This window comes from Perca flavescens, chromosome 6, assembly GCF_004354835.1.
Source record: "Perca flavescens isolate YP-PL-M2 chromosome 6, PFLA_1.0, whole genome shotgun sequence".
In the NCBI taxonomy this organism is placed as follows: domain Eukaryota; kingdom Metazoa; phylum Chordata; class Actinopteri; order Perciformes; family Percidae; genus Perca; species Perca flavescens.
The window spans coordinates 6,889,963-6,908,103 of record NC_041336.1 but is presented as its reverse complement, the minus strand read 5'-3'; the positions used below and the strand labels follow the sequence as shown (position 1 = coordinate 6,908,103).

The following is an 18,141-nucleotide window of genomic DNA, read 5'->3' as shown; positions in this document are numbered from 1 at the left end:
ACATCTCATATTTGAAAACACACAAAGAATGTAGACAACATCCTGGTACGTATAAATATCTAGTAGATAAGATATAAACATATAAACATTAGAATAATTTAAAGTACCAATGTCCTCCTGTGGTTTCCTGTTGATCCTGAACAAATGTTTAAAGTCCTGCTGCAGTCCTGTATGAGAGCTGTTAGGAGGCCGTCTGCTCCACTGTGATGGTCTGATTTGAGGTTGTGTCCTATTTTATTCAGGTTATGGTTGTGATTGTCATTTTTTCTTTCAATCTGCTTGTCTCACACACATCCTGTTCTATAGGCTGCAACTTCCTGAATCGTTCGTTCTACACTGGTGAAAATATTTTCAATCAGCATTATGTAAGAAAAAGACAATAACAACAATGTGTCGCAGCGTTTTTATTCAATGTAATAAAACATGAATTTGATTCTAGATAGATAAATAGAAAACATTTTACACGTTAATATTCCTAACATGCAGAAGCAAAAAGCTCTGAAGACATTCTGTTGAGAACAAGTGATGCAGTGCCCCCGTTTTGGCCAATGAGTGGCAACAATATATGTTCCATGATACATAGGAGACAGGAAACTGAGCAGTCTGTCTGTCCCTGTCATCAATCTGCTGATATACTAATTATAAGCATCACATCTCTAACAAAACAGAACAAAAGCCCATTCAACAGGTATCAATGATAACAGTGTCCCTTCAGTCTAGTCACTGTATGTTTCACAGACTTACATTAGCATACCTATATAATCAAATATTTAAATGCATTTAAATCTAAGTGTCTGCTTTTTTAAACGAGATACACAAACAGCTTTACAAAATAATTCACTGTAAATATTTCTTTTCTCTTTTTTTTCTATAAAAATAAATCCTCTGAACATTTTTAGTTCTGAAGACAAAACATTTAAATTGTGAAGTAGAAGACTTCATAGTTTTATATTTATAAGCCAGTTGATATGATCTTGCAGAGTCTGACTGCAGTGTTTAAACAGATAAAGCCTTCATTATGCAGATCCATCTTTTTTCTCTCAGTACAGCCACTGATATCCATTTATTGGTCTGGACAGACATTACACACTGACCATCAGTAGCAGGAGGAGGAGGTTGTGGTGTCCAGTAGCTGAGGGAAGAACATGATGTTTAGATCAAGGCTGATAGATTTTATGATTCAAAGTGTTTAGGAATGTGTCTCTTACCTTACAGTCAGATTACTTCCATCAATCCACTTCCATCTCCCACCTTCAGCTCTCAGGCCAAACCAGTATCCAACAGTTTCCTGAACTACCCACGCTGTATTCATTGAGTGCATTCTGACAACAGAGAAACAATTATCAGATATTTAAACACTATAACTAAATAATCACACTGTGATCTACAGACTCAATGTTCAAACCTGGAGAAAATACATTTCAATTTAATAATTGCGTTCATCGGTGTAAATTTCATCTAACAGAGGGGGAAAACGCTAAAATTTAAATTTCTTAAGAGCAATTTTTGAAGGAGACACAGATAATGCATACAAAATAGGTATAGCAGATATGTGTAGTAAGTAGGCAGGCAAAGCGGTTTTATATATCATTTTCTATAACCAATGTGTAGCATGAAAGCACGGTGGGTGGAATTAGCAAGCTAGCCAACGTTAACGGTCCGTGTACTTTTTCGTTCATTCGATTTTTATTTCATAAACAGGTATTAAAAAACAAAAATGAAATGATTATTTGATTTTCGTTTTAAAATACCAAATTTGAAATTGAAATACAAGGTGTTTTTTCCTTTTCATGGTCAAAAGGGGATGGGAGAAATTTAAAATATATTGTGATTTTGATTTTCTATTTCATATAACAAAAATAAAATCACTCGGAAACAGAAATGAAAAAAGGCTTGTGTTTTCATATTCAGAGACCGGATGTTGTCATTTCCAAGGCAACAGCGCCAGCGTAGCCTACCAGTGTTGCTTTCAGCCCAGGCTAAAATTACTTTGGAAACCTAACCTAACTCTTGATAATGCTTGGAGGGAATTTTATTTCATAAAGTCACATTTCTTTATTACCCTGTCTCCCTGCCTCCCTCTGACTCTCTGTCTCTACCCGCCGCAGACAACTCCGCCCCAAGAGAGTCGAACCAGCTGAGGAAACAGACTTTCAGTTCACGGCTGTAACGTTACCATTACGCCACCGTTAACAATCCCAGCAAACTTTCTGTTGCTGCCATTAAGCTTGCTGATCTGGCAGAGAGTCACCGGGGGTTCAGGATCAGATCACGGGGATCAGACCTCCGGTGCTGGGTCTAATATTCTAATATTAGCTGCTGCAGCTAGCAGCTAGCCACCAGCCCTGTGACCTCGGTCCCCGGTTCGCTCCCCGGTGCTGACTATTTCATAGCCATATTTATGTAAAGGGGGGCAAAAAACAAATGATCAGTCGCTCAGGAAGTTATAGGCTACAGTTTCCCTCAACTGTAGTCGAGACATTCTAATGCTAACGTGAAAAAAAGCTTAACGTGGTTTAATGTACCTAATGATCAATGATTACCAAATTTCTCTCTCATATTGATCCTCATAACACTGAAAACTGTCAAAAAATCTAACCCAAAGTCCAATTATTATGGACGTTATCTGACTGATAACTGACTGATATCTGATTGATCATTCTTTAGGTACATTAAACCACGTTAAGCGTTTGAGAATGTCCCGGCTGCAGTTGAAGGAAACTGTAGCCTATAACTTCCTGAGCGACTGATCATCCGTTTTTTGCCCCCTTTACATAAATATACATAAATATGGCTATGAAATAGATCATGAAATACATAAATGAGGCAATACATATGAACATAGGCATTAGTCATTATAGTTAAATAGCCTAAATACATATGTTTTACTTATATTTATTTCAGGGGAATTTTATTTATTCTGTCTATTTATATGCACGTTATATTCAAATGAAGTTTGGTTATCTCACAGACTCAGACTACAAGCAGCTAGCAAGCCTGCCTGGCATCAGTGCATCATAGCATATCACTGCAAAGAAAAGAAAATATGAATAAATCACGAGAGCGGCAGATTGCCAGCTCAGCTAGAGCGGGTAACGCCAGCTCTGCAGACGGACCCGAGTCAGTCAGCACCGGGGAGCGAACCGCGGGGACCGAGGTCACAGGGCTGGTGGCTAGCTGCTAGCTGCAGTAGCTAATATTAGAATATTAGACCCAGCACCGGAGGTCTGATCCCCGTGATCTGATCCCGAACCACCGGTGACTCTCTGCCAGATCAGCAAGCTTAACGGCAGCAACAGAAAGTTTGCTGGGATTGTTAACGGTGGTGTAACGATAACGTTACAGCCGTGAACTGAAAGTCTGTTTCCTCAGCTGGTTCGACTCTCTTGGGGCGGAGTTGTCTGCAGCAGGTAGAGACAGAGAGTCAGAGGGAGGCAGGGAGACAGGGTAATAAAGAAATGTGACATTATGAAATAAAATTCCCCACAGAGGTGGGTAGTAACGAGTTACATTTACTCCGTTACATTTAATTGAGTAGTTTTTGAAAAAATGATACTTCTAGGAGTAGTTTTAAATCTCTATACTTTTTACTTTTACTTGAGTAGATTTGTGAAGAAGAAACTGTACTCTTACTCCGCTACATCAGGCTATAATGTGCTCGTTACTTCTTTTTACCTCTTTAGTATTCTAGGTGTCATTGTTTTAACCCCCGCGTACGTCTCATTTTAATGTTTTATTTTGACAGAGAGAGAGACTTCCGCTAAAGGCTCTACCACGTGACTGTGTTTCACCAATCAAACGTAGTTGTGCAGTCTCGTCTCGTCACCATACTCAAACCATAGACTCAAACTCAGCCGCGGGATGGGTTAGCTTACAGTCGCAGCAAAACAAAAATGGCAATGTCAGAATCAGCCGTCGGCAATGCAGACGCAGACGAGGAGGAACTGTCAGTACCCGATCCGTTTCACCTGCACAATCCGTTCTGCGCATGCGCAAGATGTTCACGCATGCGCAGATGATAATACCGTTTTACGACCTGCCCGATCTGTTCCACGCTAGCCTCCACCCAAGCTAACGTTAGTTTAGCTAACAGCTAATTTGGCTAACCGCTAGCCGACAAAAAACGCATGCGCAGAACGGATCGTGCAGGCAGAACGGACAGCTAGATTCAGTCTAAAATAACGTTAAGTCAAACATAATGGGAAAAGCAGGCTACAGCAAAATTAAGACTTTACAGTAACAATAAAGACAAGTATTGAGTGATTGTATTTTAAATGAGCACAAGTAAAGTAGATCTGACGTAACAGCTGTTATATATGTTAACGTTTGTTTTGAAGTTTTATTTTGAGGGTCTTTTAAAAGTTTGCATGCTGTCTCAGCTACCGGTTAGCCGAATTAGCTGTTAGGTAAACTAACGTTAGCTTCCCAGTGGAGGCTAACGGCAGACCGCTATAATCACCTAGCGGTCCGCCCAAATTAGCTATTAGCTAAACTAACGTGAATTAGCTATTAGCTAAACTAACGTTAGCTTCCCGGTGGAGGCTAGTGTGGGAACAGATTGGGTAGTGTCGTAAAATCATCGTACCACAGCGCATGTGCGAACATCTTGCGCATGCGCAGAACGGATTGTGCAGTTGGAACGGATCGGGTACTGACAGGAACACCCCAGAGGCCAGATCAACATGTCCTGGATTTCTTTCAGTTACCCGGCTTCACCTAACCTAACCACCGCGGTCCCGCAAGCTGTGTCACGACGGTGGTTAACTAGTTCAATCAACCAATCAGGGTTTCCCAATCCAGCGGCGCGTGTTCACATAAAAGAGGTGATGTTTGCACAACATGACCAATAGCCACATATTTTACATAAGAAGAGCAAACTATAATTCTATATAAATACGAAGAACACAGACACGGTTTTACAGGCAAAACGCAATACAGTCGCTGCTTCCTAAAACAGGAGGACAGCTGGCAAAAAAAAAAGTAGCCGACGCTGTAGATGCGCACAACTCTAGCTATCAATATCACTTTCCCATCAGTCAGGACCAAGATCTGACCATAATTACACTTTCCATAAGCTGCCGTTGCTTTAGCATTTTATTTCAGTTGCAACCCTGGCAGTGGAAGCGATCGTGAGAGCAAATAAAAAATATTAAAAAACTAATTCAAACCGCTGTGCGCATTACACACGGCAAATATACCCATTAGGGAATGTTAACGGGGCTGTCGGTCACTAAATGTTTTTTGTATGAGCACACCCCTCTCTTTCTCTTTCTCTCTCTCTCTCCCTCTCTCTCTCTCTCACCGAGCTCCACCTGATCTTCTATAAGAACGGTGACGCCGTTATCAATCGACCTATTGATTGGTCAGTAGGCGGTGCTTTTACACCGGTTGATCTCTGATCTCCAACTTAACCTGCTCCCGACCAGGTTAGGCGTCCAGCATGAGTTACCACGGCGATTGAACCCGATAACAAGTGATCCACCTTTGTGATTGAAAGCATGTTTACCTTAGTAAAAGTGACAAACAGCAGCTAGCCTACATTACCTTGTTCTAGTTCTGCCTGCAGAGCCTGGTATTAGGTATAGGTTTGAAAATTTGTCTTACTTGTGCTTATTTTTTTTTTTGTATTATTATTTTATTGATTTTATTTTTTAAGTACTTGAATTTACCTGTATTATTTTAATTTAAGCTATTTTGTAATTAATTAATTAATTAATTAATTTAAATTTATTTAATTGATTGGATGAACTATAATTTGCCTAAAGATGATTATTTTGTATTTTTGTCCGTCTGATTGAATGCTTGTGTTAAAAAATAAATCAGACGTTACTCAACAGTTACTCAGTACTTGAGTAGTTTTTTCACCAAGAACTTTTTTACTCTTACTCAAGTAATTATTTTGATGACTACTTTTTACTGTTACTTGAGTCATATTATTCTGAAGTAACAGTACTTTTACTTGAGTACAATTTTTGGCTACTCTGCCCACCTCTGCCCACAAGCATTATCAAGAGTTAGGTTAGGTTTTGTTAGGTTGTAAAAAGTTAAACCATTGGTGATGTCTGATAAAAATATACTTTCAGTTAAATGAACACTGAATCAATACCGATTGCATCACACCACACCTAATCAGCATTTGACTACCCCACCCAAAACTCAAGCTTCTAAAGGATTGATTAGGTCATGTCTGTTATTTAGTATGAATGTAAAAGTTTTAGAAGACTTATTGTTTAAACAACTTTTGGGGAGCCACTCCCTGCGGGGCCAGACTGGGTTAGAACAAAGGAAATGCATAGCTCTGTAGAATTGGCACTACTATGTTAAACGACCTTTGTCAGGTGACCTGGAGTAAACCTAAATTCAGAGGTGTGTCCTTATCCTGAGGGACAGCAATATAATTTGGATCCTGAGACGATCTCAGGACTGCGGACCTGTGACCCGACAAGGGAAGCAGTCCGCTGGTTACAGTGTATTGTTTTGTCATGTCTCGTGACTGTTTTTATGTGACTCCACAAGGATTCAGTCTGCTGTCAGCTGCAGTGTATCATTTGTTTTTTGTCATGTCAGTTTCATCGGGCTTTATTAAAACTTTTGCTTAACTTTCAATTTGATCCAGGCCTCTCCTTCCTCCTCAGAAATCAAACAAACACTTCTTTTAGTTTGTCCTAAGTCATTTTAGCCTGGGCTGAAAGCCTGGCAGGCTACGGCGCTGTTGCCTTGGAAATGACAGCATCCGGTCTCTGAATATGAAAAAAGAAGTCTTTTTTTCATTTCTATTTCTGTTATATGAAATAGAAAATGAAAATCATTGCATATTTTAAATTTCTCCCATCCCCTTCTGACCATGAAAAGGAAAAAATGCCTTGTATTTCAATTTCAAATGTTGTATTTTAAAACAAAAATCAAATAACCATTCGTTATCCGTTTATGCATTGAAATGATGTATCTCAAATTTGTGCTTCAAAATTTTAGTCTTCAAATGTTCAACAACTCATCTTCACCTTTAATCTTCTAAGTTTCACAAATTCAGAATATGAAATTCAAATAAAAAAAATTAAATATATCAAATTCAGATGCAAAATACAATAAAATTCAACTAATATATTTTCAACTTGCTAAAATTCAATAGGGAATATGCCAAATTAAGTTGCAAAGTGTAAAGTATAAAATTCAGTGTTAACATCCGGGAACCCAAGGAAAAGCAAACAATTCTAGATAATAGATCAGGAGTGTGCGGTAGTGGATTGTCACGAAAACTTTTTATAATTTTCGTCTGCTATTACTCTGCTATATAGAGTCAGAATATGGGCAGTTTTATGAAAATTGATGGTGACTTACACATTTGCTCAGACGCGGCTGGAGCTCTTTCAAGAGAATCGGGGACAAGAGGAGTTTATTTCCTCCATCGTTTATTTAAATAACAGAATACAAATATCCATTATAAGATTAACGTGAACCTGTGAATATCGGAGTTAAAAAGCTTCACAAGCAATTGCAGGCGTAATGACCTCACTGTCACACACACACACACACACACACACACACACACACACACACACACACACACACACACACACACACAGAGAGAGAGAGAAACATATGGCATTATTTATTATTTACAAGTAGGGACGAATCCCTCCCTTCAGAAGCTGCTCTCCCACTCATCTGACTGCTGCTCTGAATCTAGAATCGATTGCTTTTCCTTGGGTTCCCGGATGTTAACACTGTATTTTAAACATCACATTTTGCAGCTGAATTTGACTTTTGAGAAAAGAATCCCATGAGTCCCTCGACTTCTGTCTAGCACAGTGTTTCTCAACGGGGGCTGTACCGCCCCCCAGGGGGCGGTAAAAGCTGCCAGTTTACAGCACTGCGACTGGACGAGACCGGTATCATAACTCTTCTGTGCTTCTGTCAGCTTTACTTGGCGCAGCTCCGTGCTGCCTTCATGGAAACGGGACGTAAGAGCATCGTCTTAAATGAGCTCTGTAGCTACTACGTGAAGCTGCGTTCAGATAATAAATACAAAAAAAGCAATCGCCGCGACGTCCTGTTGTATTCTTCAACCCCCTCCCCCAATCTAGCACAAGTAGACTTTGTATTTTACAGTAACAGTTTTTCGTCAGATGGTTTATAGAACTCAACGTTTCCTACTGTACCTGAATGCAGCTTCAATTCACGGAGAAAGAGAGAAAGAAAAGAGACGTGCGAGAGATATCGACTGTGCTTTGTTGTTTGGCAAACAGTCAGCTGTTCCCCAAACTCCCGGCCAGTTCAGGGTTTGTGTTTGGTGTTTTTAAACTTTCTTATGGAAGCCATAGAGGAAGTGATGTCACTGTTTACTGAACGGGACTCTCACACCTCCACAAAACACAGCGCGATGTGGGGTTGCATTTCTCCAAACGTTTTTTTCTACTATTTACTCGAAAGACAGGCGATTGCAAACATATACTCTTCTAACCTAGACTATTCTAACCTAGACTCTTCTAACCAAGACTCTTCTAACCTAGAGTCTTCTAACCAAGACTCTTCTAACCTAGAGTCTTCTAACCAAGACTCTTCTAACCTAGACTCTTCTAACCTAGACTCTTCTAACCTAGACTCTTCTAACCTAGAGTCTTCTAACCAAGACTCTTCTAACCTAGAGTCTTCTAACCAAGACTCTTCTAACCTAGACTCTTCTAACCAAGACTCTTCTAACCTAGAGTCTTCTAACCAAGACTCTTCTAACCTAGACTCTTCTAACCAAGACTCTTCTAACCAAGACTCTTCTAACCTAGACATTAAAAAACGGCTCTCACTAACTTTCAAAGGTTGTAAACTTATTTCCATTCGGCAGTAGGTGTCGTTCTTCAAGTCGTTTGTCATCACCAAAATACTTTTCTGTGTGTGTGTGTGTGTGTGTGTGTGTGTGTGTGTGTGTGTGTGTGTGTGTGTGTGTGTGTGTGTGTGTGTGTGTGTGTGTGTGTGTGTGTGTGTGTGTGTGTGTGTGTTTGTGTGTGTGTGTTGTGTGTGCGTGTGTAATCCTTCTGCTTTTACCCCTTGATAAGTGCCAGCTTGTTTTTCGTTGGAACAATTCGATTTTAGATTTGAATGAAAAATAGATTTGAATGTTAAATTGCTAGCTGTTTCTGATTGGCTACGGTTAGTTTTTATAATAATAATAATAAACATAATAATACATTTTATTTAAAGCCATTTAATGACACCCAAGGTCACTTCACAAACAAAAAAGGACATTCAAATTATAGTCATCTTCTAAAGGTGCTGAGATTCACACCATGCAGCAGGCCTTTTGATAATAATTATAGTTTGAATGTTACATATCTAGTCGTTCTGATTGGCTGCTGTTATTTAATTTGAATGTCAAATGGTTGCATTCTTTTTAAAAACCTGTAAATATATACATTCTATTCACATGGCTTTTTTATACCTGGGAAACTAATACATGTGTTGTTTGTCATTCAATGATTTGATTTTGATTATTTTTGATAACAATCGTAACAACAATAATAGGCCTATATTAGGGCGTAATCATTAATATTCAGGGTAGTTAGCCTACATAATATTTGATGGGGGGCGTTAGGGACCTGGATAATGGATAGGGGGGCGCTGGCACAAAAAAGGTTGAGAACCACTGTTCTAGCATTAAAGCAACACTATGTAACTTTTAGGTGCAGCTGTAGTTCCAATGAGACAACCTGTAGGGGGACCGAAGCGGGAAAAGTTACATATTGTTGCTTTAATGTAAAGGTAGAAAACTAAGCAGTGGATCAAACCACTGTGAGGAAAGGGAGGGGGGACTCAACATGTTTCTAAACTTAAAACACATTTGTTTCCCTGTTTGCATTTGTATTATTTTACTACTTACACAATTACTTGAAGTATTTAATTATGTACCATACACTGCGTGGTTTTAATGACATTTTAAGGGGGGGATAACCCTCAGATGGGGTGGGTCCTGACCCCCCCCCCCGATTCCTCCGCAATTTCCACCTATGTGTGTCATAAAAATGTCCAAAGTTTTCTCATTACCTTTTCCTCTTCATTATGTACAACAACCAGATCTGAACCCTTTCCTCTGCAGTCTTGTCGAGCTTCTTCCCAGGTTTTCTGATCAGGAAGAACAGCGTCATGATACACATAGCAGTTAGACCCGGTGAGTTCCCAGCCATTCTGACAAGCTTTACACTGTCTCACTGAAACAACAGAGACCAACCAATATACAACATTACCTCATTGTGATATTAATATTATTATTGGATCTAATTAATAGGATCTGAACATACCGCTAGTTGTTTTTGGGCAGTAGGCATCAATGCTCCACTGAGCTCGGCTGACGTTGAGCTCATTCCAGTTTGTCTTCATGTTTTGTATTTGTTCTGTTAAGTTCTTCCTCTGTGTCTCCAGCTGCAGGTTTTGTGTTCTCAGGTTCTGGACATCTGCATTCAGGTTCTGGACCTCTGTAGTCAGGTTTGTGATCTTGCTTTCTAAGACAGTATAGTTTTGTGTCAGGTTGCCCAACTGGACTGTCAGATTGTTGCTGTCCGTCCTCAACTTTTCATTATCTAAGCTGAGTTTGTTCTTGAGGTTTGTCAGGTTGCGATTGGCAGCCATCAGCCCACTTTCATCACTCTGATGACTTAGTGTAGCAACTGCAAAATGAAAATTAGCTTCGTAATTATAGTGATTAAGCATTATTTGTTGTTGTTGTCATTTAGCCACCTTTGGAAACTATTTCCTGTCTGTCTCACTCTAGGTTTTCCAGCCTTTTGGAAAATTCCTTTGTTTTCTGACTTCCCCAAAGGACCCTGTGGTCCTCAGGCCCAAGCCCTTTAAATCATACTAAAGACTATAAACATCTCACATTGCTTAAAACAGCTGACCACTAGTTTTAAGTCAACATTACTCAAACAGGAGTAAATAGTAGAATAGAATAGTGCACTTGTTGGCGAAGTCTTTCGGTCACTGATTTGATGCACTTGCAAGTCTTTATGGCAGCAGGACGGTGTATCTGGGATTGACTCAAATTTAGACTGGCCACTCGCTTAAAAGGTTTTCAGAAACACGTTTCGTGAACTATTTCCGTAAAATACTAGATCGTATTCTCAACAAGCCGCCATGACACTCTGTTGGAATTCTTGAGATGCCAGACCCACGTCACGAATTCGTCCAATCAGCGGCTGGTCAGGGCCGTGGGGCAACAACCATGGATGTATGACGTCGCGAGACCACGTCGCGGTTGTGCTGCTGCTCTGACTGGTGCATTCCAAAGAGACACTAAATGGTTATTTTCGTGTCGGTATCCGACACTGAAAACAGGTTGATATATCAGACTTTGATACACACACTCAGGGACGGACTGGGGCTAAAAAACAGCCCTGGACTTTCTCCCAAATATGCCCATTATCTGGCCATTCGCCCCTAGCCGTGCGCAGACACTAGCCGGGATGTCCTGATACTATGCCACAATACTGTAGCCTATCAGACAAGGTTTTCACAGCAAGTAACATCTCAAAACCAATGATGATAACTGGGGTTGTGTTTATTAATGAACCCTCAGCCTTCAAATAAAAACTAAAAATGTACAATGCCATTACATCTGCATTGAAAATAAAATACAAATAATGAAATGTCACTGGCTACAGAAACCCAATATTACACAAACTTGTAGTTATAAAACAATACAGAGTATTACTGACAACTCTTTCAGAGATAAAGTAGGCTACTTGCTGTACCTGAACATTACATATTCTGTAGGCCTATACCAAAACTACACTGAGAGTGTTAGTTACTATATACTATAACAACTATTCAAATACACTGTGGCATATCAAGTTGCTGATTAGGCAGTATGATTATTGCACAGGTGTGCCTTAGGCTGGCCACAATAGAAGACCACTCTAAAATGTGCAGTTTTACTGTATTGAGTGGGTCCAGGGGGGGGCATAACCTACACCTGCCCATACCATAACCCCACCGCCACCATGGGCCACTCGATCCACAACGTTGACATCAGCAAACCTCTCACCCACATGAAGCCATACACTCTGTCTGCCATCTGCCCTGTACAGTGTAAACCGGGATTCATCCGTGAAGAGAACACCTCTCCAAAGTGCCAGACGCCATCGAACGTGAACATTTGTCCACTCAAGGCGGTAACGATGACGAACTGCAGTCAGGTCGAGACCCTGATGAGGACGACGAGCATGCAGATCAGCTTCCCTGAGATGGTTTCTTACAGTTTGTGCAGAAATGGTCTGCGGTTGTGAGGCCAGTTGGATGTACTGCCAAATTCTCTGAAACACCTTTGGAGAGGCTTATGGTAGAGAAATGAACATTCAGTTCACGGGCAACAGCTCTGGTGGACATTCCTGCAGTCGGCATGCCAATTGCATGCTGCCTCAAAACTTGCAACATCTGTGGCATTGTGCTGTGTGATAAAACTGCACATTTTAGAGAGACCTGCAACTTTTTTTTTTTTCTTTACTGACTGGTTTTCGGACCCCTCCGGACCTCCCCAGACCACCCCAATACAGTAAAACTGCACATTTAAGAGTGGCCTTTTATTGTGGCCAGCCTAAGGCACACCTGTGAAATAATCATGCTGTCTAATCAGCATCTTGATATGCCACACCCTCGGAGGTGGATGGATTTTCTCGGCAAAGTGCTCACTAACACAGATTTAGACAGATTTGTGAATAATATTTGAGAGAAATAGTTCTTTTGTGTACATAGAAAAAGTCTTAGATCTTTTAGTTCAGCTCATAAAAAATGGGGGCAAAAACAAAAGTGTTGCGTTTATAATTTTGTTGAGTGTATAATGTAAATGTATATAATATGTGTTGCTTTGTGTTAAAGAATTAGCATTGAATAACCTATTTAATATTTTGTCAATGTCATATTACACTTTTGATTTATATTACAGCTGTGAAATGATGAAAATGACTAGGCCCTATCAATTTAGTCTGTGATGCTTTCACAAACTGTGGTTTGTTTGTATCTGTGGTGTTTTGGTTTGCCTGGCACAGAACTGAAGACTCCTCCCAGCGCACCTGAGGCAGATCTCATCAGGAGAGATGCTGGAGGAACACGGAACGCGCTCCAACACACCGGGAGCGCATTTTGATAATGAATGGCTGAGACACAAGGAGGAAAGAGGAGGAGACGCTACAGGAGTGCAGGACGGAGCACAGATAGACGGGCAGGACAGCGGAGCCGGAGCCGGAGGACAGCTGTGGATGTTTGGAGGATTGGCGCAAATCGAGATAGTATCTTGAGGCCACGAGATAGTATCTTAGTATCTATACTTTAGTTATAAATTATTTTTTTTGAAAAAATGGGACCAGGGGGGCTCCGTACTTACCAGTACTTGCTGATGTGAAATTAACTCACGTCTAATGATATAGGCATACTCTTCTTCTTCAGTTTTATTTTTACACATAGCATATAAGTGATTGTATTAGCACCCCCTGCCATGGCTGTTAATATCACTTTATTAGACTTTTTGGCTGGACTTTTCCCGAACGCACAGATTGTCAGTCCGTCCCTGCACACACTACTGTATTGTTAGTGGACACATTTATTGTTAGTTTGGATCTGATCATGGCATTTGTTGACGACAACAACAAAATATGGAATATCACTTGACTTAACTTGTAATTCCTTTTCTCATTTTCTCATTGGGGCTTCTGTTTCATTCTGAATGTGGCAAATTCATGACTTATATCAAATATTGGTTTCAGACAAAAAATATTATTCTTTAAGGTTTGTCTCATGTCTAAATGTGAGTTCATGCATGGACTGCCTGTTCAGTATACTTACGGTGGTAGAGGACGACGACTGCTATGATGCCCAACAGCAGAATGACACAAAGGATCCCCAAACAACAGGCCAGCCGCTGATACTGGAGACGTCTGTTGTTTGCTTTCCTTTCTAGCAAGGATCCTGCTGAGAATAAGAAAATTATTTATTGCCAAGTAAGTAATCGTAGTAACATTTTTATTTTTTATTTTATAACTTACTGTTTTTGACAGCAGTTTCTTCAGTTGTGTTACTCTGCCCCTTCACTTCATCGTACACAGTTTCCTCCTCCTTTCTAGCTGAAAGGTTGAAGGACACAATCTCGTGGTTAATTACTGCGTCGTGGTGAAATAAAGACTTTAAAGGCTTATTTTTTTACGTCAAAGTAACAAAAAAAGAACTCCTGATGACGATCGCTTTTTTATACGGAGGCCGTAAAGCGCCCTAAGTAATATGTTTTATATCGTAAGGGACCGTTCGGTATTTATTGAATGGACCACCGGAGGAAAATGGGGAGGCTCATGTCTTTTTATTCTTTGTTGAGGGGATGGTTACCCATGTTTTTTTAGTCTGGGGGGGGTGGGTCATCCAACTTTTCTATTCATAAAACAGCAAAATTTCAAAGTGGCTTGTTTGGTGCATATTTTTCCATGTAGCTCTTAGTCTCGGCCCTCCTTGGCTACCAGATTGATCTGACCCATGAGTTTGCTGTGGGGCAGAGTGAGCACTGCTCCCCTGGTGGCTGAAACGAGTACTTGCATTGTTTAAAAAATGACTGGAATAATTACATCTGGCATGACCAGATATTTTATAAATCTCTTAAATAACACAAAACTAAATGGTGGTAGGTAATACATCTGATTTCATATACTGCTTTAGTAAAAAACATATTGCCTGGCTGACAATGGGAGCAGCAGGACCCAAAAAACAAATTACTGTTGCACTATGTCTGGACACTTTGCTGTGCCAAGGTTGCAATAAAGGTTTCCTAAATGACATGTATATACATTTGATGTCATCTTACTAATTGATTGCGGGTTTTGTGTAGATTTGAACTTTTATACGTTTATTCCACTTTGTTTAAACGGCGAAGTGGAGAGGCCTCGTTCGATCACCTGTTTGGAGCTGGATGGTGAATGTGACGCGCGTAGTATAGGCCTTGCTGGATACACCGTGACTCTGTTTGTTGATCTAGCCTACTCATCACTGTGGATTACTTTTTTTTCATGTCATTGGATTACTGCAAAAACTTTTTTCTCAACATTTTATATTGTGATCGCGCTTGGTTTCTGCATTTTGGGAGGCATCGCAACAGACTGTTGGTCGAACACTGAGTGTTCACTGTTACACTTTAGTTGAATTTAAGTGTCGGCATTCCGCCACCGTCTGTCTATTGTGTTCCAAGACAGCCGTGCGCGATTGGATTGCATAAGGGCGAATTGTTAAATTGTTACAATGTAATTTAAAATCTGCTTTACAAATAAATATATATGTTTTGAATATAATGTTCAACTTCGGCAGCTTTACCTATTTGCTAAAACATGCAATGACTGAGGAAGCCTAGTGACGAGTCCATAGCAACCAGTGTTCAATTTATTTCCCAGTGTCCTTTGCTGAATGGTCTCAATGTTTTATTGTTTTATTTCATGTGAATACTAGTTCACTAGAGGAGTAACTAAGTATTTGAAGTAATGCAGTAATGCAGGAAGTGTGCATTTAGTTTCCATGCTTATTGTGTTTCCACAACAAATCAAAAGGTGTCTGTACATCTATGTCAAGTGCAAACTAGCACATTGGGCATCAATAAATTGCTGGGAAGGTTCAGGCCTTTTTTTCAAATCACTTTTTTGGTCATAGAAAAAATAATACTGGCGAATGGAGGGTCAAGTCTATTTTGACTAAAGATCCCAAAACTCCTCCGGTGGCCCCTTGAAATAAATAACAAACAGTCGCTAAGCACAAGATAACTTGTGGGAACAAGTTAATTATCTAGGTGATATTTTTTTTAATCTTGTGCAAACAAGATAATAACTTGTTCCCAACTTGTGGATGCACAATAAAAAAGCTGCAGTATGTTTCATAAGTCATTACATGCTTTTATTTTTACTCAGGGGATTGTCAGTTAAAACCACAGATGTTGAAATGGGCTCACAGTTAGCGGATCCTAGATAAAAGAGGAAATTTTAAATGAAAAGAATGAAATGAAATGCCTTTTAAGGGGAAATACTTAAAACACTTTAAATATTTGGATACACATTTTCCTGGCAGAGTTTAGTAGCTGTGGTCTGGGTGGAATCTCCACTGTGGGTTACTTACTGTAAACAGTCAATACTAAACAAAAGACCATCAGTTTACATCCAAAATGAATTCAGGGAATGGTAACTGCAGTTAAACTTCTTTGAAATTAAATTGAAATGGGCCATTCCAGTTGGTAGAAGGATTCAAGTTTGAAAGTAAAATTCAATGCAGAGGATAGAGTCAATCTTATCTTATCGTAGTTGAAGATTGTGCATGATTTGAATTATGTGGGTTTTCTTGGTTTATTTAATAAGACGTACGTTGAATTAAATTAGACAAAAACTAGAAATACGTTCTTTTTAGATAGTAAACAAACAGAGTTATACCCTAGTTACACACCATACACCTACATTATTGCCATATTAGAAACCACATATAACGCCGTAGGACTATTGGACTCAAAATATATATACTTACACTATTATACCAAAACATGCTATAAGTAGAAACCAAATAGATCTTATTACACTAATAAGACACTATTTTACACGATTATAGTGAACAAAAACCTCACACACATCCTAAATATGCTACAGTTAGACTCTATTCTACCCGTACCACCAAAATTATGCACCTTTTTGGATTTACTATTCTGATCAGAACTGCATTTTCTATTCAGTAATAGTGAAGAAAATACCAGTACAAGATATCAATATTGCATATGATCACATGAACAAATATACAGTATCTTATTCATACTGACAGCATGATATGTTTTAAGATATGTATTTTTGATGCACTCTATTTAAAAAAGAAAATAAACTTACCTTGGGGTGGAGGATGACTGTTATTTTTGAATACAACTGAAGCGTAGTTAACCTCCCCCTCCGCCATGGTTACAGTCGCTCTGTTGGGTTCTGTCTCACTTTCAGACAGAGAAGTACTGCTGAAATTAATCCACCGCGCATATTCATTGGACAACTGGTTGGCTTCTCTGTTAGGATAAGTCTGTCAGTCTGAAAAAAACAACTTCTGCTTTTGGTTGAAAAAGTAATTTGCATTCATGACTGGCTGAATATGATCAGCCAGTCATGAATGCAAATAAACATTGTGTATAGTGTTCTTGACTTTGCCATTCAACGTGCTGCCATAGCTGCCTGAGAAAGTCCTTGCCCCTACAAAGTAATCACAACACCGGAGTGGCCATCCTTACTGAATCAGCACCCCCAAATTTTAACTCCATCGATGCCCACAGACTTGATAAGAAAGAAGGAGGAGTAGCTATACTTTTTTCAGACTTGTTTCAATGTAAACCGGTATCCTTTAGAAATGCTGCTGCTGTCCTGGAATGTTCTCATGTTTTACTCCCGATTGTACAGAGATTGCAAAGTTTTCTATTTTCCTGAGACCAGCGGGTCAGGTCCTCTACTTCATTCAGGTATTTTCATTAACTACGTTTACATGCACATAACATTCCGGTTTTTGCCCTTATTCCGAAAAAGACGATATTCCGACTAAGCTGTTTACATGGCTAATGAAAGAAAATATTACACTAATATTCCTGTTTACATGTAGCCGTGCAAAATACAATTCTTTCACAGTTTACAAGTGGCGGAGGACTTGTTGCGGTGAAAATCCCAATTGACACGCATATTCCGAATGCGCTGTATACATGTCCAAAGAATGCTTCTAAAACCCGAACAATACCAGAATATTGATGTTCCAATATTGATTAATGTCTTAATCAGAAAATGCTATATTTGGAAAAAGGCCTTATTCTGAATATCCAACCGGAATATGCTGTTTACATGACATGTATCAAATTCAGAATAGTGTCATATTGGGAATAATAGTGGAATATTGGTGTGCATGTAAACGTCTATATCGATGAAGACGTTAACTGCTCCTCAGATCTCTGCAGGGTAAATCCAGAGAGATAGCTAGACTATCTGTCCAATCTGAGTTTTCTGTTGCACGATTTAAACAACTTTTGAAGGTACACATGTTCCACCAAAACAAGTTCCTTCCCGAGGCTATTTTGCAGCGGCACCGTTGCTCCGTCCGGCGCTTAGCACCGCCCAAGACAATTGTGATTGGTTT

The 18,141-nt window shown here is 39.6% G+C and overlaps 1 protein-coding gene across 1 annotated transcript; it reads right to left on the bottom strand.

Moving 5' to 3' along the window:
• Positions 1-1,050: 1,050 nt before the first annotated feature.
• LOC114557646 (C-type lectin domain family 12 member B) lies at positions 1,051-17,025 on the bottom strand. The gene is made up of 7 exons (XM_028581230.1): positions 16,869-17,025; positions 14,025-14,102; positions 13,825-13,950; positions 10,290-10,655; positions 10,036-10,199; positions 1,209-1,322; positions 1,051-1,132 (listed from the first exon to the last, which is right to left on the bottom strand). Exons 1-6 carry the CDS (start codon positions 16,933-16,935, stop codon positions 1,254-1,256), a joined length of 870 nt encoding a protein of 289 aa, XP_028437031.1. The 5' UTR covers positions 16,936-17,025; the 3' UTR covers positions 1,051-1,132; positions 1,209-1,253.
• Positions 17,026-18,141: the final 1,116 nt, after the last annotated feature.